The sequence below is a fragment of the Chlamydotis macqueenii genome, chromosome 17, assembly GCF_036417535.1.
Source record: "Chlamydotis macqueenii isolate bChlMac1 chromosome 17, bChlMac1.mat, whole genome shotgun sequence".
NCBI lineage: Eukaryota > Metazoa > Chordata > Aves > Otidiformes > Otididae > Chlamydotis > Chlamydotis macqueenii.
In genome coordinates this window covers 8,932,354-8,959,044 of record NC_141572.1, presented here as the reverse complement: position 1 = coordinate 8,959,044, position 26,691 = coordinate 8,932,354, and the positions used below count along the sequence as shown (strand labels likewise).

The following is a 26,691-nucleotide window of genomic DNA, read 5'->3' as shown; positions in this document are numbered from 1 at the left end:
TCAAATGACATTAAAGAACTACCTTGTTCTATGATTTCACAGTTCACAGGTGCAGGAGCCCAAATCCAGCACAGCCTAGAGACTCACCTCAACATCCTGTACAGCACTGCCAGCCATTCTCTCCTCCCTTCTTCATGATCACTTTGGTTCTTTGTGCCCTACAATAATTTCCCCTTCTATTCTCCAGCTTCTTTTTTTTACTTTGTCCTATGCACTGTACAAATTATTTGTGGTGGCAATGATTAATTTCACAACTCACACCTAATTTGACCCTAATAACTTTGGCTGCAAAGTGGCAAAAGGGACAATTCCTTGTTGATCCAGACAACTTATCGCCCCATGAACACAATAAAAAGGCAGAGCTGGTTATCAACAAGGAGATGCCCATTAGTATTTTTACAGGCAGAAAGTTGGGAGGTCCCTTATCAAGCAGGGAGAGAGCTGGCATGTAGTCCAGGCATGCAGGGGGGAGGCAGACTGCTTTCAGCCTGCAAGGCCACACAATATGGAAAGTGGTCGCTTGAAATAGGAGTGGGAAGAATGACAGATGGTTTGTGCCTGTGCGTTTTTTTAGAGGACACCAGGTTCCTGCCATGGGAACAGGGTGGACAGTAAAGGCAGCAACTAGATGTGAAGAGTGACAAAGCAAGTCAGCCACGGACGGCCCATGGGAGGCCAGAGGAAATGCACCATTAGTCAAAGTTGGAGGAAAAATAAAATGCGATGACAACTGGGCCATTCACGTGCTTCCCCTTCAAGGACTGACCAGACCCTTCGCAACTCAAAAGACTCAAGTATCAGCTTCTTTTTCTCTTCAGTCAGGCTAATGTGCACTGGCAGTGTCTGAGAAACTCCCCTGTCACTTATATTAATTCTTATCTTGTTGTTCTTGGCTACACTTCACTGAAGTACAGTGAGGGAGAGTGCTTCAATCAATAATGTAGATGCAAGTAAGCACCTCCCTCTGCTGTTCTTAGGCATCAACTCAATAGCTTAAAGCAAACGTTCGCTCAACTTGTGAACTTGGGAAATACCAGGACTTCCAGAACTAGAGCATTAAGACAATGAGGTGGCCTCACAAGGATGTTTAAGCCCCACAAAACGGACAATCTCATCATTCCAGGGTATCTTTCTGTGCTTTGAGAATTTGCTAGTTGATACAAAAAAAAAGCAAAACCTTAGAGCTCTCAGTAACCACAGTGACAGAGAAGGCAGCCTTACATTTCATATGCAGATTTCGTTAGATACTCCACTTTGCCACTATAATGGAAACTCTGAGGTGCTGTCGTCACACCTTGTGAATCTGATGCATTTTGTCATTAAGGAAAGATTATGCCCTTCAGATGGTCTAGCCGTAAATATTTCTTCAGTGAGGACTATACCAAGACTAAGGACAGAACTTATTTAGAACTGCCTCCTCTGAAGCTGTGACATTTCCAGATTTGGAAAGCATAAGAGAGTTAAAGGAAGATGCAAGCAGAAAATCCTGAAATAGTCTCTTAAGAATACATTGGACTCTTACCCCATCCAAAGGGAATTCACTTATTAACACTTAAATAGGGCTAAGAGTAACCAAGTAAAATAGAATGAGCATCTCACAAAAAAAAAAAGCAGAACAAGAAAAATTCCAGGAGCAAAGAAGAACACAATTAAACCCCTAATTAAAGACAAGAACCAAAAGTCCTGACCTAAAACTTCAAGATATCCTGGATATATGTGAAATGAAAAAGGCCAGGAATCGATGCCAATAAAGTCTGAAGCGTCAAGAGAATTCTCCTTATTTTTCCTGTGTTTGAAATATGTCTAAGAAATAAACTCAATGAGAACTAAAGAGGCAAAAATCAAAAGCACTCACACGATTTAATTAGATCCAAGTCTGGTGTAAATTAAATGAGTCAAAAAAAAATTCTTGATAACATGAGAGCCATTTCTTAAATCTCCAAAGCAGCCTGTATTCTTTAAATTGCTTCCTGTTATATGGTTAATAATCTCTGCTTTCTACATTATAGGAATCATTCATCTGAGCTAGCCAAACTGATCAGTGCTATCACAGTCAGAACACCCTGCTGCCCAAACTCCTGTGCCTAACATCTTCCCAATTATTCAGGAGTCTGTTGCCAGCAGAACATTAGTTGACTCAATTTCTCTAAGGAAAATGCCTGGGTTTCCTGATGTTTTCAGCTGTGTTTGTATAACTTGCCTTCATGTGAAGTTGAAAATTAATGCACTTCCTCTTGATCCTTTGAGAGAGAGACAAAAAGGAAGATTATCAAGATTAAATAAAAATGCCAAAGTTCAATCCTTTGTTCCTGTTGAACAAAGGTGTTTAAATAAAAATTGCTGTGCACCACTAATTGCATTACGAACTAAGGCGTCGTCTACAACAGCTCAGCCTCCTGCATAAAGCTAAAAGCTGCTACATAACCTGTTGCTCTGACACAGTGTGAACAGAATATAGGCTGGCTGTATTACAGTTCATTCACACATTAGTAAGAGATAAAAATAAAACAAGCTTTCAATTCTGACTTTTGTTAGGAGTATGAAATGGAATAATATATTTGGGCCTTGTCTCACAGGGAGCCTGCAAAGAAGGGAACATTTATTTATTGTTTTTATTTTTGTTTAAATCCTAAAAGCTGTCTTTTTTAACTGTTTTCTTTCCCTTGGTATTTTATTTTACTGGAGTTATGTAATATTCTAATAGACAAAGACTGAACAGGTATCTATAGCCCTTTTGTTTTAGATTTGTTCGAGTTATGTTACCACCTAGCTAATTCTAACTCCTCACACAGCCTTGGGAAAATGAAGTCTCTTTGTGAAAGATTTAAGAAGAGAGATCTTGCTGTTTGGTTTTATGCAAAAACAAGGAAGAACAAGCCTGATTCCCATGTTGCTTTAAGGTAAAGAAAAGAAGAATTTAAAAAAGCCAACAGTCTTTCTGGTCTTCATATGATCTGAAGGAAAACAGAGGAGAAGGCACAAAAAGGGTGAGTATTCTTTACAGTTCATCTTTCATGGAGTATAAAGGGTTTCCTTAAATTATTGTATTAATATACTGGATATATTCTACCATAAATTGCTGAGACTTTTACCTCAAAAAATTTTCCCCCACCCCCTCCTTGGAGATGCTGGTTCTGACAGGCTGCAACTCCCAATACCTCTACCTAGCTAACAATGCAAGCACCTTGTTCAAACAAGACTGGTCTCCATTTCACACTACCCCCCAGGGAATATCCACTTTTCTCCTCATACGATATCTTTCTGACTGATGCAATCAGATTCTGGAAACCTGCCTTATTAGTTTATATTCCAGCTTCTGAGGGATGATGTTAATTTTCCATTATAGGACCAGAAGATTTTAGATGTGCTAGATCTTGTCTATAAGAAACAACAAAAAAAAATGGCACGCACAGTACTTAAATGCCATGCCTAGAAATGGACTTCAGTGAACAGTTGTCCTTGCAGAGAAAGTCTAGGGGTTACAAATAAAAGACACTCTCCTATCTCCAACAGTGCTTGAAACAAGATATTTTACAATTACATGATGAATAAATAAATATATTTTTAACTTGTTCACAAGATATTCTGCTTAATTTCTGCACCAGTTCACCATCCTAATAGTTTTCTTCCTAGATTAGTGGTTTAGTACTAAACCTGTACACTGCAATGGCCAAAGAGTTTCATTATATCCATTAAAGATTAGATAATTTTGTTTCCCACAGCAAACAGGATCCCATTCATGTCCCAAACAGAATGTCAGTAGTTGGAATGATGTTTTCTTAAGGCGCATATAAGATTAAAGACTGAAATCAGACGCAGTGTTGCCAAGCCTTTGTAATACGCATGTTTTTCATGGCAAGATGATTGACAAGAATTGCAGTAAGGTGCTGAAGGGGTATTTCACCTGGCCCATCAAAACTCAGTGTAGAGGATTAGAACTAAGAAGAGCTGACAATATTGACTTTGAGCACCACAACGGAAACCTAATTAGCTCTTTGACATGTAGTGGACAGAAATACTCCATTAAAAAAAAAATAGAATAATTACACCGTATCTGTTGCATGCATCCCTTAAAAAAAAGGGTCTGCTCTGCTGTTTCCTCTTTTCCCAGTAAAATTCAAGTTTGGCATTAGAATAAATGCATGGAAACCCAGCCTTTCTGCTGGAAGAACATCAGGAAAACTTTGTGCGTAAAACTAAAAAACCTCTCTTAAAAGAGAGCACTCAGATCTGAAAGAATGAAAAAGTCAATGAATTTTATACAGGTTTACTTATTGCAAAACAAACTGTCTGCACTATGCTTATTAAAGGCATATTTCATTGCCTAATCATAGATGTCTATTGTACCTTTTATGTTTTGAATCATAATTGCAGTCTGTTCCCCAACTGTAATAATGAAAGACATTTTGGCATCTCCTGATATAGATTCCCCTTTAACAAAGCACTTAAGACACATACTTGCTTCCCATTGAAATTAATGGGTAACATTAACTTTGAATACATTGATTTCACTGGGATTTAGACAAATGACAATTTATATGGGCACAAAATTGCCTACTTTGTTGGATAGGCATGAGCCTCTGAAGAGAAGCCTTCAAACGCAGAAGTCTGTTCAACATGCAACTGTTTTGGTTACAGATTGCAGTAGGGTATCTGTGTTTTTACCAGAATAACCGTGCTAGCAAAAAGAAGTATATCTGCTGTACTGAAATATCATTTCCAGCTCCTGGTCTGGAATAATCTAAACTGTAGAAACATTTTCCAGTAGGTATAATGACATATGTTGCATGCATAAAAAGGAAAAGGCAAAACTTAATTGTACACATTTCTTAGCATTGAGAACAAGTTATCATTAAGTATAACATAAATAATGCAGTATATTAAATTCCTAATTTATAAAGATTATTGTCTATATACTTGTCTGCTATTCTTGCTTGCTTCAGGATTAAGTCTTATTTGAAGAGAAGGATGGAAAAACATCAAGAATTATGCTTACCTTATTCCCTTTTTTAGCCACTGCTCTTAGCTCTCCTAATTAATTGGAATCTGCAATGAAATATTCCAGGAAATTAAAACAGATTAAAAATGCAGAGGTAAAAACGCCTTTAAATACAATAAAGTTAATATTCCTTCTCAGCATCAAATCCAGGGCAAATACTGAGATAATATTAAACTAGCCTGATTCAGCAGCTCAGTATCACCTGACTTAATGGGAACTTCTCATCATAATAAGTAGATTTAAAGAAATAAAAGAAAACTGAAATAAATTCAAACAATGTAGCCCCTTTCTTTTCTGACAGAGAAGTTTCTCAGAGTTTTTAAATGCATTTTGCTAGCAATTTCCTAATTCATTACCTAGCAGCGCTATTGGCTACTAACTGGCTTTGCTGCAATGCATTTTTTCCACTACATATTCTAGTTTAAAACTGAAAGTGAATAGCTAATGTAGAATAGTTTAGCCCTGTATAATACTCCAACTGCACTGTATTTCAAGGGAGTTTCCTCTTGAGGAATCTTCAAGAAGCATGTCAACATACATGTGAAAATACGTGTTAGACCTCATTAGTTGGAATAAACAGGAGAGTATTTGAAACCATACTTGCCAAGTCTAGAGGTTCTCTTAAATTCAATTTAAGCATAAGGTCATCCAGCCTAGAATAATCTCCGTGGCTATTCAGTTTACACATCAGAGACAGACAGTTATCAACATTTCTGTGTTAAAAGGTCTGTCTACTTCCTCATTTCCTTAACACATACCTCAACCAACAGAAACAGCATTAAGATAAAAAAAAAAAAAAAAAAAAAAAAAAAAAAAATCAATCTTCTGTAAGCAGAAGCCATATGTACAAAATTAAACAAATACAATCAAACATTTATTAGAAATAAATTCTTTATTAATTCATTAATTCACAACACAATAAATATTGTGAGGGACCCAGCAATGCTCAGACTTGTTAGCACCACGGTGTGGTTTGACAAACAAGCCCTCATCAGCTGGCATCCTAAAAAGAAGCCTGACTAAATTATTCTTTTGTTTTTGTTTTTTACATTTTCACGTATAATCCGTCATTTGCCGTATATGTCAGTAATTTCAATTTACATTTGTCAGGCTTTTAAAAACAATTCTTAACGACCATCCCTGGCAAGTACTTCAGGAAAAAAAGCACAGTCACAGTAGTTGTCATTATTTTGTCTTCCTGTTGATTCTGACATTAGGATTATGTAGGTGTGAATATATTTTTAGTTTTACTTCAGGGGGGCAACAACATTTTCCACTACATGAGAACCAGAACTAGGTTGCTGTTCAAGATCCAGGATCAATTTTCATGCAGTCCACTCAGCAATTCTAAAACGAAAACAGTTATATTACTTCTGAGAATGCTAACATAACCCATATACATCAAACCCCATATACACTGATGACATGTTTCCTTGAGATCTCTTTACTTGTTGTCCCAAATAATTATTTTGAACTTTATGATGAATGAAATTAATTCCTCTTTCCATTTCCAGTCTACTGGATGCATTCGTAGGACAGAAAAGAGAAGCAACTTTTACAAGGCTAAACACCAATGTTTTCATTTATGGGTACACTAATAGGTAATCACTAGGAAAAAAAAAACCAGCTTGCATGCACACATGTTACAATTTAGTTAGAGGTGGGATGTTTCTCTCAGCAAAATCTCTGTAGACTGAGATGCTCAGTATTTAAATATTTTGGAATATTAAGTAAAACGTTTTAAAACCCCCTAATTTACTATGAATTTTTTTTTTTTTAACACCTGGGAAAAAGTAGTAGGGTTTTGCCTGTATCATACTCATAAAATCTTTATTAAAGGAAACAGGAACTTCTGAGTATGCAGGTATGCACACATTTATATATAAATACAAAGTTTTCATCATTTCTTCTAAAGGCGGTTGCAATAGTCAGGCAGTGTTTCAACTACACTTCCACTCAAAGTATTTCTTTTCATGACAAGCTTATGCATGACTTCGTAGATGAAACATGGCATCAGCAGAACTGACAGGGAATGCTGCTTGCAGTCAAACTGTATCATTCCTTCCTCTTTTATGGAGCAGCAATATCAGGAACCTTTGTAAAAAAAAAACATTTAAGATTCTGTTGTTCATTTAAGTCAGAATAAATCTTTGAAAATGGAGTATTCTAGTGTCAATGAGAGTGTGCTAAATGCTATTATATAATATTTTAGAAGGAAGGTCTAATCACTTTTTCTCCAATAGTTTCGCTGACAAGTACAATTCTCACACTTGAAATAAACCAACCATATGTCTGTGTCGCATGCTGCAGCAATGAAACAGCAGTCAAAGAAAAAAGAGCAGATAGACATGATCATCAGACTATTCTTCCAGCCTGTGCAACAAGCAGAAGGACAGCTATGAAAATATCATATTCCACATACAAAACCACTGATACAGATTAAATGCAAAAAAAGATCACTTCAAGCCAATCTTTTCTTTTCCTATATGCACTATTCTGCTCTAAAGGGTGCAAGAAACTAAGTGACTATGCATATCAAAATGTTGGCAACTGCAACTTGGATTGAAATTCAGTGCAGTTTTTGTGCTTGCCTTTGTCAGGCTATCCATTTAACAGGGTTCTGCAACAGAAGCTCCACTATCAGATTTCTGTTTCTTCATGGCCACAAATTAACCAGCATCTCCCCCTTCTGGACAGAAGGAAAATAAGCAGAAATTTGCAAAAGGTAATGCTTACTCTGGCCAATTCTCAAAAAACCAAAGATTTGCAGATAATTATTTTCTATCTTTGTTCTGAGCAGGACCATTTCTTTTCTAGAACACTGTTTAATACAGTTCCCTTCAGTAACATGTTTTATTAAAACCACACCTAAATCCTTTCAGATGTAGTATCATGCTCATCAGTGAAAAAATTTTAAAAACAAACCAACAAAATATATCACTGTGTCAGCCAGATTTCCACATTCTATAAAACAGAAAATGCTACATGAGTTGGATTATTAGTGGTTTTGATTCTACTTGTCAGCATTGCTTAATGTATGGTGTTTAAGCAGTAATTTGTGAGATGTGTCAATTTAATTTGAACTGAATTAGGAATTTCAAGAGCAGGCAGAGAAGTCACCATAAAATTCAACTATTTCTTTAGCTTCTCTGAGCTCATTCTCAGCCATCACCATAACGTTATGACCAAGCTGCCACTGACAAATCCATTGGAATTCATCCAGTAGCAGCACAGCTTCAGTGATAAGTCATTTTCTATTAAATTCCTGTACATATTACATTTTAAAGAAAAAAACCAAAGATGACTGCTTACCCACTGTTACACACTCTAGGAACTTGTTTCTAATAGTAAGTACAGAGTCTCAGTGTTCCAGATTAGGATCACTAACGAGCTATCCAAGTACTTAGGAGAAAGTATAATCACCAGAATTCTAATGGAGGCCCTATCCAGTTCCTAGCATCCGTATGAACGCTATGTGAGGCAGTTCTATTAGCAGTCAGTCATGCCAACAGAGAAACTCAAATGACAACTGTTTAATTTGTAGATGGCCTCAGATGTCCCTGGCTTCAGATATATTTACATATATAAACCTGTGATTATTCCCTAGCTCCCAGCAAGAGAAGAGTTACAAGGACTTCAAAAGGGATAGATTTGTTACAGTAGGACTGCCTTCATTTTAGAACTGTCACAGCGCGAGGACAATTTCTTTGTCTGGCTGTGAGAAAAAGCTGTCTACAGCGAGAATGAGAAAGATTCCTAGAACTGGAACCGTTAAAGCTGTTTCAACTCCAAGTGCCCTTTTTCTTTACAAACATATTTTGTGCTTTTTTTCCTTCTTTCCAGGGATGGTATTTAACCTCAGCAGCCTGTGACTGTTGCATCCAAGCCAGAACGCTTTGTAATGTGCAACTTGGTAATTTCTTCAGCACAGGTAGGGTGAATGCCAATTGTCTTCATTAGCTGGGGATATGTAGCACCACATCTACAAAAAAAAAAAAAAAAAGAAAAAAAGAAAAGAGACTCACGAAGTCAAACACTATGCAACTGAAGCAGCTAGAATGTGCTAAAACATTGAAGTAATTCTGCTCTTGTCCATTTTATCAGGTAGAGTTGCATTTATTCTTCAAAAAATGCTGTCTATTATTTCTCAGGCACTTACACAACAACATTTAAACGCCCAGCTTCACAACACTGTTAGGTAGGGAAGAATTGTCATAAGAGTTGAGACAGAGAGAATTAAGCAAGTGAAAAACTTGCCGCAAGTCAAAACCGAGCCTATGGCAAAAACATATGACAAAACTGCAGCCTTCAGCTTTTCTTGTACATACATGTGTGTTTCACTAACTCTGACTCCAGATGGAAAAACACACACACATACACAGAGAGGAAGAAAATCTTAATTAGGACTGCTGGCAAGAATCTGCTGAAGGAAGTAATACTAGAATATTCCTCCATGATCTTAGAGAAAGTCTAGTGCTTACACTGAAATTATCGATGTCATAAGCAGGAGGAAAAAGTCTCTCATTTGAAAAAACAAAACACCACCAAAAAACCCTTGAGATAAAATCCCACTTGGTTGATTCGTTTACTTGTCCAATAACATTCTTAGACTTGATGACTTTCCTTTGAGCTGCTACTCCTGGCAGGTCATGCCATAAGAATGGCTGAAATGGCTCTAAATTTAGGAACTGTTTCAAGCTCCCTACAGAATAATGTTCTCTCACTCTACAAAATACAGGGAAGAGAGCCACAGATGTCTTCTCCTGTCCCCATCTACATCCAAAAAAGCACTAACAAGCAAAAAATCATTGCTGAGCACAGATGTTACTGGACTGCTAAGTGGGCAGGAAAGGTGAAAAATCATCTATTGGAGAGGCTGAAGTAAAAGGTAAAATCTGACAAAGGAGAACAGCAGCTCTTACAGTGGGTGTTCCACGTTGAAAGCTCTGAATTTGTGAAATACAATATAAACCAATACAAGAATCTGACCCTGCTGAAAACCTCTTACTGTGGCTAAAGTTTTAATTTCCCTCAGGCAAGGCAGAAAAGCACTCCAGTTTCATGTGCTTCCTTTTCACTGGTTATTTTGGATAAAACTTCAAAACGATGACATCCTAAAAAATTTAGTTCTAGAATCTATACCACTGGCAATTAATGGACTACAAACACATGTTGAAAATGTGTACTGAGGGTACACTGCAATCAGTGATTTTCAAGATATTCCTCACATGATACTTGTGGTCCTGCCTTCTTAATCCTTTCTGCTTCTAATTTATGCTAGTCACTCACAACTGTAAGACTAAAACTGCAATAAAACGGTGATGATATTTAGGAAAATAAACTAACACCACAATTGGGGGTGATTTCTTGTATCCCAGCCTACTTTCTTCAAAGAGGAATTAAAAACTATAATTTACTAATGTAAAGAGATGAATCTACATTTCTGAAGATGTGAATCAGCAATAAGAAGGGAAATGAAAAAGCAAATAAGAAATAATTGTAACACACAAGAGGCATGCTCTGAATTATCCATTTAATCAGAGAGGACCCAGAATCATTCCTTACTCCTTCAAAGGGAGGACTTCTATATGAACATTTGAGCAAAATATTAAACAAGGTCAGATCACAAAGGCTCACCTATTTAGGTAAGTTTGTTATTGCAATTATCAGACAGCTCCAGACAAAAGTGCTCCAGACAAAAGTACTCCCCCTCTCCCATCATTCTGCAGCAGTTTCTTTCTTACCTTATCATATTATGGTTAGCTTATACCCCAGAAATATAAAAATTCATGCAAGTCCTTGCTGAGCTTCTGAGGAGCAATGGCAGTGCACATTTAAAGATGAGATTAGGAAAGGAAATGCTTGGCAGGTGTAAAGAAATGTTTTTATGAAAAACACAAATATCCTTTTACAGAAGTGACTTGCAAAACTGTATGATGATTTCCTATCCTGTGCACAGAATGCAAAAGAAGCTACACCCTGAGAAAAGTAACATTAGTAAGGTAATGCACAATTTTATTTTTTGCTTTAACTATACCAAGCCAACAATACATCTCCTCAGTTGTTCCTTCACTATATCCAGTATTACAGTAACTAAATCCAGTACATCTTAATGAAGAACTGCGGTATTTTTAGTGAAAATATGTGCAATGCTACATAAAAGTAACAAAAAGCAAGGATTCTTTATAGCGTTGCCAAAACTAGGCAGCTATCTTTTATAATCTTACAATAACTTAAAAAGCAGGCTTTAGAAGCTAGAGACATTCTTTTGTACTTACTTGATTCCAAGAGCAAATCCTTGAATAACTTCGCCTGCATTTGGTCCAATGAAATGAAGGCCAAGTATTCTTTGCTCTCTCTCTCGTAAGCACACCATCTGAAAACAATACATTACATAGAGATCTTTTCTTAGAACATTTGAAGATAAGGCATGAAGCTGAATTAAATGAAACCGAAGTGCCCTGAGATCCTAGTTCAGCTGTTTATCCCAATGTGCCAAGAACTTACGCACTTGCTTAAGTCTTACTGATTTCAATAGGTCTTATGCTTGTCCTTAAGCACTTTCCTGAATGGAAGCTTTATTAGTGTATTTCTTTCAAACTTCAGGGGGCCAGTGACAACAATGATTTGTGGTAAATTGAATACTTTGTTGTTATTTGCATGAAATCCTCAAAATACCTTTTAGAGTCTAGTAACCAGACTAGTGTTATTTTGACACTGAATGGCCACCTTAGCAATTCTCCAAGCCTGTGCAATTATCCTTGGTGGTTAAACAGCTGTATTTCCAAATATGACTACCAATTATTGAGTATATTCTGCCTTTGTGATTCAGTCGGTAAACACTTACAGCAGCATGCTTGGTGAGATAAATTTACCACATTAGCCACATAACCTAAAAAGGAGTCAAGCCTTGGAAGCAGCCAAAGATGAAAGTGAGTTAGCAAGGGAGGACCTGAGTCACTGCACACTTAACTTTTATTAGTGAACTTAATGAAAACTTATTAGTTCTTTCAAGGACATCATCTTTATAATTATGAAAAGAAAGCCAGTCTCTCGCTGTGTCTTCCCATCAAGCATTAAATCATCACTTATCTAATAGGTTCTGCTATTCAGTAAAGGCTTGGATTCTTTCACCAGGAATCCCAGGAACAGCACCAATCCTAATCTGGTACTTTAAATACCGAGGTGTTTTAAAGAAAAAAACCTTCTTGCAATGAAGTTTGAAATTGTCAAGTTTAATGTTTGTTCATGTTTTGGGAGTTTAGTAAAGACTATATTCAGTATCATCCAACAACTATTACACTATGACTACCTCACCCTCAAATACTTAGTTTCTTTGACATAATTTTAAAGGGAATAGCTAGAAAGAAGTGGCATCACCTTAGTTGCACTGATACTTGGGACAGTTAAGGAAAGCTACTAAGGCACTTACACAAATCAGAAATGACAAAATGTAGTTAGAAAAACTGGTTGCAACTATTGACAATGGATATTCCTTACATAACACAACAATATAATAATTTGTGATGGACCTACAGAAGTTACTACACTTATTCCAAAAAGATTGTTCCTTGATATTGAGGAGAAAAGAAAGAAAAAGAAAACTATGATATATTCTAGCAGCATTACACTTTATCTTATCGAAGATTCTTTACTATGCGCAATTGCACCAAAAACCTTTTCTGAGTTGCAACTGAGTTGCTCCAGAAGACAGATTTTAAGTGCAACATTTTGGTCTAAACCAGGAGGTTTTTGTTTTCATGTGTAAGACTGAACAGTTACTCTAGTTTTGTATGCCTTATGCTTATTCTTTTTTGGAAAAAAAAAAAGGCAACAGCATATTTACCCAAAAGACAGTAACTCAAATATTACATATAACTAACTTGTTAAGAACTTTGCTGGGGGAAGCAGAGATTAATCTCTGTAGAATCTGGAATATTTCTTAGGACCTTAAGAGCAGTTCAAAGATGGTAACAATCGGCAGAATGTCAGCTCTGGAAAATGCTAATATCTGTAAAGCAATTTCAAGATGCAATGGGATATTGTCCTAGTTTCAGCTGGGATGGAGTTAGCTTTCTCCCCAGTAGCTGCTGGGACATTTGAAGTTACACTAGAGAAACAGGCTGTCACCAAGAAAATATCTTATCTATCTCGAGAGGTTTTTTTTTGCCAAATAGTCCTCCTTAAAGCAGGCTGTATCATTATCTCTTGGTTTAAGTTAAAAGCAAGTTAAAAGCTCACAACACTCACTTTCATATAGCACTGAGTTGCTTCTCTTTCAGCCACTGTAAACTCTAAAGGTTTATAAAAGGCATGGTATACCTAGTAGGGAAAACAATAACATTTTGTGTTAGAGACTACTATTATTCTATTATTATTCCATTATTATGTCAAGACCTGCTATTTAGTACTATAATGGCAACTATTACTACATATTTATAATGTTGTAGAAAAAACTGATTTATTTATAACTTGTTCATATTTTTAAAGAAAAATATGGAAAGGACAGTAGGAGTTTAACAGAAACCTTTCTTAGAGAGCCACTAGATTAAAAACAAAACTGAAAAAAATCACAAATAATGATGTTACTCAAACCAGCGTCCCAAATTAAAAATGTTGGGTTTGTTCCTTCAAGCTTCTCCCAAAAAATTAATACCTTGTTACTGAAAATAATGACATTTAAGAAGTATTCCATATCTATAATAATGTAAACCACAAGACAAACCAAACTGTAATTTTTGCATTCTGAAGAGTAATGCTTGTTTTTTCACTCATGATTTTGCTTGAAGCTCCAAGCTAAATCCATCAGCTGAACTTGCTCTACAACACACACGTCATATCAGCATCTTATGACACATACACATCAATTATCTGCCTTAATCAGATGAGAACAATTGTTTCACAGTAATGTATATCATTCTAGATGGCACTAGCATCCAGAAACCCAGATAAGAGTTCTGGAAAAGATTTTTGAAGTATAAACTATATTTCAGAATCATAAAAGACAAAACTAATAGCTGACTGGACATGAAGTAAAGTACGGTGTTTTGTATTTCCACAGCTGACTGAGTCATATGCTGACAGTCTTTCTGACAAGTGAATAAAGGTAACATAACATATCTTTTCAAGAGTGACTTGTTTGAATTTTGTCTTATTATATAGTGATCGTTAATTTCTTCATCACGAGTACCTCAATCTCACTCCTCATATCAGAGGGTTGGGTGTGAATATATGCCATAACAGATTTCTTCCTCAATATGCAATGCCCAGACATATTATATCAAGACATTTTAGCCACAAAGACACTTGGCAGCTTGTGTGAATATTTCTGGGGACACCACAAAACTTTAGATAAAAAAACCTGACCATCAACTCTGACAATTAAAAGGAACATAACTGTTACTTAATAATGCTGTACAATATAACTTACTAAAATGGCAGCTAGTTTAAAGCTGTGACACCCTATCAATAATTTTAAGCCCACTAGGTAACAGCTTACGTTATGGCCTGGGCAATACATTTAAAGCCCTGAGCTTTTCTGAAGACACCAACTCCCTAACTGCAAACATAGTATTTTGAGGACCAAAAATTTTTGCCTGCACAACTGTCTTTTCATAGCGCAGCTCTGACACCAACTATAAAATTAAAAATGTTTTCATACCTCAATATTATCTGATCCATAACATTGCACAGCCGCTTCCTCCGACAGTCCAACACAACCATATTCCAAGGGAGTGAAAACTGTAGTAGGTACCTGCTTGTGAGAAGACAGAAATTGTTACTACTGAACCACACGAAGCAGTTGCACGGCAGATACAGGGGAGACTTCTGCGTGACTGAGAAGTGTAGCTCTGTCACACACATCTACTTTGGCTACTGTCAAAGCTGTATTCCAGATGACAAAATGCAATTCCTTTAAAAATTCTTAAGGGGAAAAAAAAAAAAGTACAAGATTTTATTTTTATTATTGAAAAAAAGAAATAGCAACTCACATTGTCATAGTCCATCAATTCTGAAGACTGGCCAAAAAGACGCCGAGCCAGCAGTTTTCCTGCAGCTATTGCTGTGGGTGTTAATTCAGGACGGCCCTAAGAAGAGACCACAAAGCTTTGTTTTAACTAAAAGAGAAGTGGCATCCAAGGATTTCTCCTGGGACAATGGTTAGAGGAAGGCCAAATCTTTGGAATTCCAGCCTAGTAGCCAGGGCTTCAAATAGAGAAGGCAGCAATAATTTCTGTCCAAACATGCTTTTAAGTCTCCGAGTTTAATATCTGTCTTGATGGGGGCGAACAAGTGCCATTAATGTGTCAAAACCTTGTATCTTATATTGTCTCTTGAAAAGTACAGGATATTCACATGCTAACCATTTACTTCCCCCTTTCTTTCCGTAATAAGTTTTCAAAAAGTTGTTCAGATGGTCTTTTTAAAGCAGGGAAAGCCTAGTATTAAGCAACAGTGTTTTTATAACATCCTATCTTTTCAAAAGAGTCATCTGTCACATTTTTACAGAACACAGGGACAAAACTTAGCTATTCATAGGCACTGTTACTGACTTCCTATGTTGGTCCTGGACTGGAGAAGTGGAACACTATTTTGCTAGCACTGCAACCTATAGGTTGAGTTGGTCCTTGCCTCAGGCTCTGGTAGCTTGAAAAGGACTGTTACTGGCAAATGCTAACTTCCTGCAAGTGAGAAATGGAATGATAGCAGGATATGCCCAGCATATGCTCCCGTTCAAGCCATGAGTCCTGGCTACTTTTTATATCCAAACAGGACTACGCAGTGTGCCAGAACCCTAATTTTGAGTGCTGCCACAATACCACTGGAGCATCAGAACTTTTTTTTTAAGGAAGCTGTAAGTTTTTGCAAATTGAAGTACGGCATTTTCAAATGAATTTTATTAAGTCTGAGGAAGAACAGTCCATGTAAGTTAATAAGATCTAACAGGCTTCATACATCTAGTAAAAAACATTATTTAAGAGTTCATCCAAGACATCATAGAATCATAGAGTGGTCTGGGTTGGAAGGGACCTTAGAGATCATCTAGTTCCAACTGCTTTGCCATGGACAGGGACACCTTCCACTAGACCGGGTCGCTCAAAGCCCCATCCAACCTGGCCTTGAACACTTCCAGGGATGGGGCATCCACAGCTTCTCTGGGCAACCTGTGCCAGTGCCTCACCATCCTCATAGTGAAGAATTTCTTCCTTATATCTAATCTAAATCTACCTTCTGTCAGTATAAAGCCATTACTCTTTCTCCTATCACTACACGCCCTTGTAAAAAGTCACTCTCCAGCTTCCTTGTAGGCCCCCTTTAGGTACTACAGGGCTTCTATAAGGTCTCCCTGGAACCAGATGCTTGTCTGAGATGAGGAAAGAGATCACAAATCTAGACAGAATGATGTAGAGACATAAGAAAGCCATAACTGAAAAACACCTTTGTGGGACAACATACAATGCTTTATAAAACACGTGAAGTTTTGATTCATACAGGTCCTATCTAGATATAACACTTGTCAGACTCCTGCAAAGCCCCCCTTGGAGGCAGTCATCCAAGAAGCCCTCAAAACCAGTCTTCAGCAGAAAATAAAATAAGGATTCCCTACTACATATACATTCAAGTTTTAAAAACTTTTTTGTTTTCCCATTATCCTGAAATTTGTTAGCATTCACTGGAATCCATTCCTCTTTCCCAGCTTATCTTTTCTGTATGTTGCTAGATAGATTCTGTACATGGTATTAGCTACCATTTACTTCAGTTCACATACCCTGTCAATTATCTGCATATTAACACGCATTTATGCTTTTATCTGTACTAATAAGCACTTAAGTTAAAACTTCCATTGCAAAAAACAAACTGAAACAACATTAAGTCTAACCTGACAAAAGAAACTTCACTTCTAATTGTTGATGACAACTAACCTATTTTTCCCCTCAGCTCATGACAAATCACAAACCTGCAAGCCTATGTCTTTTTTCCCCCCTAAGATCCATCCAGTCATGGTTTTTCAAATGTAGCATTTTGACTTGCAAGTCTGTAAATGTCATTTACCAGATGAAATTTGCCATTTGTTTTTTCTTATACACATTTGCCTGAAACATGGCTGCCAATCATTTCTGTAGCAGGAAATACAGATGTTGTTTTGGCATTCCAGAAATGAATAGAAGATTGGAACGAGAGATAAAATTGTGAAAGCACTGCCATGCATTCCATAAAACCCAACTAATTACTAAAACATCCACGCAGATAAAGCCCAATTTCTCATAAACAATGACTTAAAGACCTTCCTTGGTAAATATTTGAAGTGAACATTCACTTTGCAGTCATGTGTAGAACTACTCTGCTGATTATTATGGATACAAATTGTTCATAAGAATCCTCCAATGTATTATACATTTAAACGAGATGGCTCCTAAGAGAGTTTTAAAAGCTTTGAAGTAATGTGTATTTGTTCTGACACAACTCTTTTTGGTCTTATTTCTATTCAAAGCAACATACTGCACATTCCACCTTCTCTACACATCTTTGTTAAAACACTCTTTGAAATATGACAGATGTATAGCTGCATGACCATATGATAAACCTCCTTCTGAGAGAACTTCTTTATAGAATGTGCCAGGCTTTTCAACAAGAATACTACTGCAGGAAAAATTTTAACACAAAGAGTTTATATCAGCACTGAAAAAAAAAAAAAATCAAACTAAAATTCCAGCTTGATATTCTTCATCCTAATTACAGAAGATGAAAATGCCTAAATGCAATTTCACCTGTCAGTTAAAAATAATATTTTGCCAAAGCTTGAAAAGCTTTTTTTTGAGGGTAGACAAACTGACTGAATTCTGGAAGGGTTTTTTTCCCCTTTTCTCCAAATGAACAGCTTGGATAACATTAGGATAACATTTGCCAAACAAGGGTGCAACAGGACACCCATGCACACATAGTTTCCCATTTGTGCCAGCTGGGTATGACTCCCAAATGAAAACAGTCATTCTGAGTACATCAGGAAATTCGCCTTTCCCCTCTCTCACTCCCCTTTCAGCCAGGGCACTGAATTAAAACAAACAAAAAATGTAGTTCTTGCTATTTGGCAGCAATTTAGTGCCTGTTCAGTGTGGTGTGGTAAAGGAGGGAGGAGGAGGGCTTGAGAACTACTTGCAAAGGTATGAGCAGTAGCACTTTCTGGTAGCAAAGAGACTGACAGGGAGAGAGCAGAGCAAAGAGAAATTCTGAGCAGGAACACTGGAGAAAAAAAAAAAAATCTTATTCTACAAGCAATACTGGGGATCACTGATGCTCATTCACTGGAAACAAGATGCCCATTCCTGTGCTTTTTGAAAAGAAAATACCACACACCAAGCTCTACAGCTTTATGATTCTTAGCAGGATGCACTCGAGTCTTCTGTGTGTATTCTTTCAGATGTACATCAAAACAGAACTTTCTTTCACTGCTGGTTCCCATGCCAATGAAAATGAAATTTATTATCTAAATTAATTCAGTTTTAAAAAAAGACAAAATTAATTTAAGTATTCAAATAAAATAAACTGTATTGCTTACAAGTGGAATTACATGGCTCACATTGTACTGGAGTCAGATAAGATAATCGCAATAATTCCTTCTATCTTTAAACTCTATAAATGCACAAGTACTATACTGTGATTTTATTCCCTATATTGAGCCCATATAAAAGCTGAAAAGAGTATTTCTACAGAGCACTGATTTAACTTTTCAGTTTTTCCACAACTGTACACTCAACACAGTACAAAACTGTTTTGCTGTTTTTAACACTTACATTTAGAAGTGTGTATTGAACAACTCCAGTTCAAAAATCTGCACTAATAAGGACCAAAGCAGGAAAAGGAAGTCCAAGTTTTAACAACAAAATGAAAATGAAAAATAAATGAAGACCTGATTTTTTAGATCCAGAGTAGGAAAGAGGGGAGCATCCTGCCTCCAACTTTCTATTTCTTAACTAAATTCTCAAAGGGTAGAAGACAGAAAGCATCCAAAAAGAAATTACTTGCTCAAAATAACACTACAGATTGGCAGCAAAACGAGCAACAGAATCTAAGGCACTGCCAGCATTGCCTCTAACAACCACTTCTTGGATGAAACTAAAAATAAACGTTTGGAAAGCAGGAGGCCCAAGCAAAGCATACATGGGGAACAAGCAGGTGTAGGAGGTCATTGTGAGCAGAGAGGACTTCAGGAAATATCCCAGAGCAAGAAGTGACAAGTACAGAGGGAACCTGTATGTGAAGTGAGAAGATAGGAGAGGAACTGAGTGACGGGACGGAACAGAGGAGCTATGGAGAGTACGAGAAAAAAAAAAAACGGGAGGAATATCTGAGCAGGAAAGAGTTTTAACGTAGTTTAAAAGGAAATGGCAAGTCATTCACATGAAAATGGAGACAGATAGGAAGAAGCACATGTCTACACAGAGGGGAAGAGGTCAGGAATTATCAGATTTACGAGATTTAAGTGTCTTTGGCAGTTCCACAGTCCAGTCAGAAATTTGCAGGGCTATTCCAAAGACATTAAGTAACCTGTTACATCTCTTCAAAAACTGAGAGCACCTGTAGGGTTTATAAATCTGAGAGACCTTTAAAAGATTTTAAACATGGCAGAATGAGAAATCTTTTAGAGGTCCCTCAAATTATACTATATATGGTGTTTGGATATTGCTACAGTATTTAGATTTACCAGACGTTTAAAACAAAGGCCATCACTATATCAAAAACAATCTAGATAGGAAGGGATGTACTTAACTCCATTGAGTTCCATAACAGGTGTATCTTGCAATGCCCAGCCTCTACTTTCTCAATATTGCCCAATTTTTTCAGAAGCAGCAGGCAGCTCATGAAAACATCCTCCAATACAGTTTAGAATCCACATAAACATTATTTTTTATGAATACAACATATTTGAAGATGCTCAACTTACAGTAGATACTCTGAATTCTTCTACAAACTGAAAATTGCAGGATTGAGTGCACTTTGATCAGGACAAGACATTCTCGTCATAGATAACTTTAGATTATCAATAGCAGTAGATCAAGGCTACAGAATTCTGATTTTGCATCTATAATAAATAGTTTTGCTTAAGTTATAATGTCCCCTCCTTTAAAACAAACAACCAAAAAAACCCAAAACAAACCCACATCTCATGTTTAATTGACATAATCGTTAACAAATGATGAAGAGAAGTCAAATGCATTTAGTACTTGCAGCAATTACTTTTTCTTATTCTGGAGGAAGATACTTTTGTCAGAAGCATTTTGTGTTAGGGAGCAGAAATGCCGTTTTATGACTAGCCTCAATTAAACCCCAAAATACTAAAAATGGAATTACAAAACTTGTCCCAGTCATTCCCAGTAAGTGTATTCCACTCCAGAAGTTAAAAACTGCTTTCACTCAGCATTCACAGGTAGTATGAAGTCATATGTCTGAAGTGATAAAAACATTATTAGAAAGATAACTGAAGTAATAAAGACATTATTAGTAGCCTCTGACCAATTATGCATTCCTTGATAAACATCAGTAATAACCTCTAATGTTGAAATAGTTCACAAGATACATGTGAAGGAAATTACTGACCCAGGTGGCTGGCATAAACACTACAGCTCTGCAAAATGAAAAAGAGCAAAACATTGAGATACATGCTAGAGCATGACGACATCTGGGAACCAGTTATTAGTCAGGAACAAAGTTGCCTTCCTGTTATTGTAAAATACTTTATGTAGACTCCATACCTCTGTTATGTCTCCAACTGCATAAATGTGAGGAACAGAAGTAGCTTCACTGGCATCAACAATGATCTTTCCAGTTTCAGAATTAGTTTTCACTCCAGCTGTTTCCAAATTGAGAGTTTCAGTGTCAGGGGCTCGGCCTTAAGGAAAAAAAGACAAATTAAAGTAAAAGCTAGTGGAAAGCTTCAGCAGTGTTAATCTAAAAAGCTGGCATCCTCCACTGTAGATTTCAAAGAACTTTGTGTTACTTGATAGTCCAATTAGAAACATGACAAAACTTATCTATAACTGCAAAAGCTGTAAGGTATGGATATGAATTTCTTTGTGAAAAAAGCTCTATCACTATTGCCTTTGCTCAGACTACTTCAGAGAAATTTATCCTTTAAAAACGTGCAGGACAACATCCACTGCAAAAAGTGAAAAAACCACATGGTTTAATATTGATTGCACATTCTAAACTCAGCTTCCTAATGTAGCATGAATATACACATAATAACTAAGCAACTTCTACACTGAAGATTTCCAATAAACATTAACCAGATGGCACTCAAGACTAACAAACAGCCTGCTGTGCACACTTGTGGATAAAAATTATTAATAATGCTGTTCAGTGTTAAACATTCCTGAAGTCCTCTTTTCTTGTTATCTGATACACTTATCGTAAAGCTTTGATGAAAAAGTTTACCTACTTTGCTCTCAAATCCTTAATGCTGAGTTATTTAGTTCAAACCCTGTGTTTGAGCTATTTCTGGAGAGTTTAGAAACACTACTTTAAGTGGATTTAAAAATAAATGAGGCAAATTCTATGAAGCCTACATTTTATTACAGCTTCATCTTCCAATGATATTAAATTATCTCATGTTAAAAAAAAATATTTCTGTAGTGTTTTCTGCATAGAGTTACCACTTCAACCACCGAAGTCTTGATAAAATTACACTGAGCTTTCTATAGAGTATCTAACAAAACAATTCCTGACCCAGAAATTGGAATCTTAAATTCTATCCAAGTTTTCAAATGTATTTGAAGGTTAATAAGTATAGTGAAAATATCAGGTATTCCCAAAATTTGTAGGGATATATAGGGTCGAATAAAAAGATTACCTGAATATATCCAAATGAAGGAAATTTTATAGCATTGCATTTTTAGAGGCTATAAATGAATACGGATATATCTACATTTATAGGTCTCCTTTGCATGAGCCATGATTTTATGTTTGATGTTAATACAGAGCTATAGGAGAGCAAAACAAAAAGGGAAATGTGTTTTCATTACAAAAACAAGCTCTTTGATGTTAATGTAGGAAATTATTAAACAAAAGGAAAACCTGGCTTGTCAATACAGGCCTAATTATACGTAAACATATGATTCACTGCTTTATACATCTGCCATATAGCCGGGTCCCCCAAACAATGTCACATCTGAATGCCTCTGTAAAGACTTCTGTGTATTAATTTCATCTGGTGAAACCAACACTTCCTCTGGGAATACTGACTGAAGCTGTCGGCACTTGGCTATCTGTCTGTCTTCCCTTCTGTTGTCCCCATGGGATGTTGATCTGCTGTTCCTTCTCTGCCCCCTGCTCCCCAGTCCTGATGCTATCAGGCAACAAAAATAATAAACCTCCAGGACCTTATCTTGGCTCGGATGTGAAACAACTTCCTACCGTTGTATTTCTTTGTGTATTGAGAGTAAAGGCTGGATATTCTGCAAATGGACAACTAATGGGGTTTTCTAGTTTCCCCTTTTTCCTGCCAGGCAGAGCCAAGAGAAAGCTTAGCACGCAATGGCAGGCACTGAAAGGAAAAAAAAGAAAAACTGTCAATAGAGTCATTTACAGACCTGTGACAACAACAGCTGAGTTTATCAAATCTGCAGGATAACACTTAACCTTTCAATTCCAGTCTATTTTAACATGTGTACAGCTTGGTATAAATAGTAAAGAGTTACAAAAAATGTGTTGCTACTCACAGTGAAATTTCTCTCTCAGCTTTACTCCCTAATTATTATTTCTGAAAGCAAAAATAAAACTTAAAAAATCTGAACTGAAGCTTTATTGGCTTTTAGCCCCATGCCGGCTTACCTCCGTAAGCCAGAATTACACTTAGGGATCTTGCTTCACCTCAAATCAGTAGGTTAGGTTCATGATTATCCAATGTGTCTTGGTAAGTTTTAATGTCAAATTCAGGAAATTTTGATATTTCCCAACATTCACTTACTTGTGTTATAGAATCAGTTCTCACCATTTCTCAGCAGTATTGGATCAGAGGGACATTTGTTTCATACCCTGTACAAAACTCTGCCAAATCCTACCAGACACGCAACACAGAGATGCATGCCCTCCCCTTAAAGCCAGCACATGTGCTTTTAGTTTGAAGATGTTCTGTAACGGTTTCAGGCCAGTGGACAAGGAGTGTATGATTGTATAGATCTAGCTTTTATTCAAAACAGTGCAAGATATTATGCCAGACATCTAGAAGAAAAGTGCCAATTCAAGGCTGACCCTTAAATAGGTTACCTGCCCCCTGTACTTTTAATACCACATCATCATCTCATCTTTAATAAACCCATACAGTAACCACACAGCTGTGAACAGCACACATATCCCTAATTTCAGAGTGTACCCCCATTCGCTTTTAACATTAAATGAAAAAACAGCTTTTTGGTCTGTTTTTGTAAAATCTAATAACACGGCTTCCTAAGCGGGCTGCCAGTCAGCTTAGCTACAGAAAGTGACAAGAGACTGGTTAAAGCACCCATCCCAGATACGTGCTAGGCTGGTGATATTGTGATGTGGCATTTCTGTCCCATCATCTGCCGTGGGGCTCTGGTAATCACACTTGCGCGCACGATAAGCTGAAGGCACTATTAGGCTGCTGCGACCTTCAGCTGCAAGACCTTCAACTGTGGAGACTGAAGCAGCTACACTGAGAAGAAACCGCAGGAATAGGCAGTCAAGTAAGTAACAGCAGTAAATGCGTGACAGCGTACTCTTGCATACAATAAGATTTCCCAGGGTGATAAAGGTGCAGCTGACAAGAGAATTTTATAATGGGTCTTCTGCAGTTTCTTAATCACAGAAGCTGGAATGTCTGTTTGCCCCCCAGCATTTGAAAAATCCGAACTAGAGCCAAATGAGCATTTTATTATCAGGCACGATACTGCAGATGGCCACTGTGAGGATACTGCAGTGTGACAGGATGGCTCTGGCATAAAACTTAAGCCCAATAGTCTTCTAAACTTCTTCCCTATACAATGGTATTTTGACACATAAATTCATAACTTTACCCAATCCGACCTCAGTGTGACCTTAATCGAAACCTCATCTGTGTTCTCAGTCTTGGTACTCTCTCTCTGATCTTGTTCTGTGTGCCTGGCACTCCCTTTCCTCCTTCATATCCCTCCTCAAAACCCACAAGGTGTTCACTAAAACACAGCCAGCTGATAATGAGTAATAAAGACCAACTCAGTGTGACTAATTTTCAGATTACAAGAAAATATTAACTACAGTAAGAGTAACTAAGGTAAAAAAGTTCAGAACACTTACCACATTGATAGCACCATGCAGCAATTTTACAAGGATGTTTTTTGAACATTTCATTCATTACTGATAAACTTTCAGCATGCCTGCCACTATTTCAAAAAAATCTGACCCTCAGTCAGCACTAGGGCAGTAACCAGTTCTTCGCCAAGAACTGTATTATCCCTTGTAGCATTGACTAGCAATACTTATTACACAGACGAGTCATCTCAGCAGAAAGCTTGTGGCAGCCATGGTGCAATCAGTAAACACTTGGCCATCACCATCCACTGCACATCTGAAGTTACTTGCATCTGGAGACATGTTGCTTTGGTCCTACCCAAACAACAACAACAAAGAAAAGCAACTCCAAGTGAGATGCTCTCAAGATCCTGTACAAGGTAAAGTGGGCTGGAAATATTTTCTGAGAAGAAAGCTACAGTTCACCTTGACATTAATTCCCACACTAAGCTTGCTTTAACCAAAGGCTTTGTATACCCTTAAAGGATGGCTCTGCAGTCTCAAAAACCAGTACCCAATCACTGTTCCCAAGTGAGGTCATTGGCTTCAATCTCCTAGACACTCGTGGGTGAAGAGAACCTGTATTCTGTGGAAAACGTCACAGTAATTATACTGGTTTTGTGAAATTACTTTGGAGCATTTTCCACCATTTTTTAATTTATTTATACCACCATTCACGTAAAGGCTAGCCATCACCTGTAGACCCAAATAGCACCTTATAGTTCTGAATCCAAAACGTTCATTCACATGCAGATTAGCATTATAGCCTAGCATCTAGCTTTTCCTCAACATGAAGCAGTGATTTTTGGTAAAAGAAGTAGCATAAAATAAGAGTTACACTCAAAGTTTATGAGTGAGTTAAAAGGAGGAAAAAGTACCACCCAGGCCTCTTTCAATGCAAACAAATTACTAGCACATTAAAAATAGCTCTGTTGAATAAAGCCTGACTGAATGTCATTAAAACTAGATATTGGGAAAAAACCTAAAAGCACTGGCTGATGTAATGGGAATGACAGTTTTCATCAGGACTGCAGAAACCACATCTTACCAAGACAGTAACGAATTAAAATTAATGAGAAAGAGATATGGGAAGTTAAGAACAAAGAACCACAGCCTCAAACTATATCACATTAGCACTAACAGTTGTCTGAGATCAACCAAGATGCATTATTTTTCACGGAACAGTTCAAAGGTTAAAAACTGGATGGCAAGATATTGTTCGCAAAGATGAATCTAAAGCCCATCCCCTTTTCTATTTGGGCTGGCAGCGATATGCTCACAGAAGATCAGAGCAATACTTTACCACATGGGACTTTTGAAAGAAAATCTCCAAACAAAATTTCTGTTTTCTTACAATCAAATCCAAACTGATTTGGTTGTAAAACTTGAATGAAACTACTATTAAAAAAAAAGTTATGTACTTAACCCTTCCTTGATATTGAACAGTGAGGATCTTATTTTACTGCACTACAAAATAAATCTAATAAGCATCCAGTCTGACACAAAGGACAATATGCTTGGTAGCACATGATGTGCAACACCTGATACCCATCCAGCTTTACATTGAGATAAAGTTGTAAGTCCTTTTTATAGCAAAGATTATATTATTTCAAAGACACGGAGGCTTTTCTCTATGCTTATGAATGCAAAGGAACTTGTGAATGGTTGTTCCACTGCTCTCATCAGGAAGAAAACTCTTTTTGTAAAGCTAAACTTAAAATCTGCCGCTGGTCATTGCTCTTTCTGTTAATAATTTACTAGCACACTACCTCACTTTCTCTGTTAAACTAATTCTAGGATATTTTGTTAACACCTGCTTAGTTTAATCATCAATTCAGCATTGCTCCTCTACACAGTAAGACCCCATTAGATATGTAGTAACTCAGTATCTTTTCTAAGGACTTTGTGAATAATCAAATGCCAGTTACAGCAGTGATCTTTCGCCGTCTATTGCAAATTCAAATGGAAATACTACTCACCAGTTCCTTTAATATATTAGCTGTGTTGCAACTGCAGCATTCAGTCCACAGGTTTCAGTCCTCCAATAGCTTTAACAAACCAGTCTACAAAGCCTGGTCTCCTGCAACTTTGCCCTGCAGCTCAGCAGTTGCATCTGTTTATAAAGGTGTCGGTCTCTACTCTTTTCTTTGGATGAAGACCCCACGTTCAATCTGTACATGCACACACTTACCATTGCTTTGTAGTTCAGGTATATTAGGGACCTAACATATAAAATTTTTTGTGTCCTTACTATATAATATTAACAGTTTATTGGTTTCATATTGAAAGAAAAAAGAAAATCTCAAAAGCTTATAATTTCAGAAGAATTCTCACAAAAGCAGAAGACAGAGCACTGCTAAAAGACGGAAGGACATTACAGGACTAGACGGGCAAAATAAAATAAA

General features: G+C 37.0%; 1 protein-coding gene across 1 annotated transcript in view; it reads right to left on the bottom strand.

The window, feature by feature from the left end:
- Positions 1-5,872: 5,872 nt before the first annotated feature.
- TXNRD2 (thioredoxin reductase 2) overlaps positions 5,873-26,691 on the bottom strand; it is a 36,672-nt gene continuing 15,853 nt past the window's right edge. Inside the window, exons 12-17 of the mRNA XM_086761408.1 lie at positions 20,752-20,888; positions 14,992-15,087; positions 14,661-14,753; positions 13,250-13,321; positions 11,278-11,375; positions 5,873-8,981 (exon numbers count right to left, since the gene is read on the bottom strand). Of these exons, the coding sequence (XP_086617534.1) occupies positions 8,852-8,981; positions 11,278-11,375; positions 13,250-13,321; positions 14,661-14,753; positions 14,992-15,087; positions 20,752-20,888 (626 nt within the window). The 3' untranslated portion in view covers positions 5,873-8,851. The remainder of the gene's footprint in view (positions 8,982-11,277; positions 11,376-13,249; positions 13,322-14,660; positions 14,754-14,991; positions 15,088-20,751; positions 20,889-26,691) is intronic.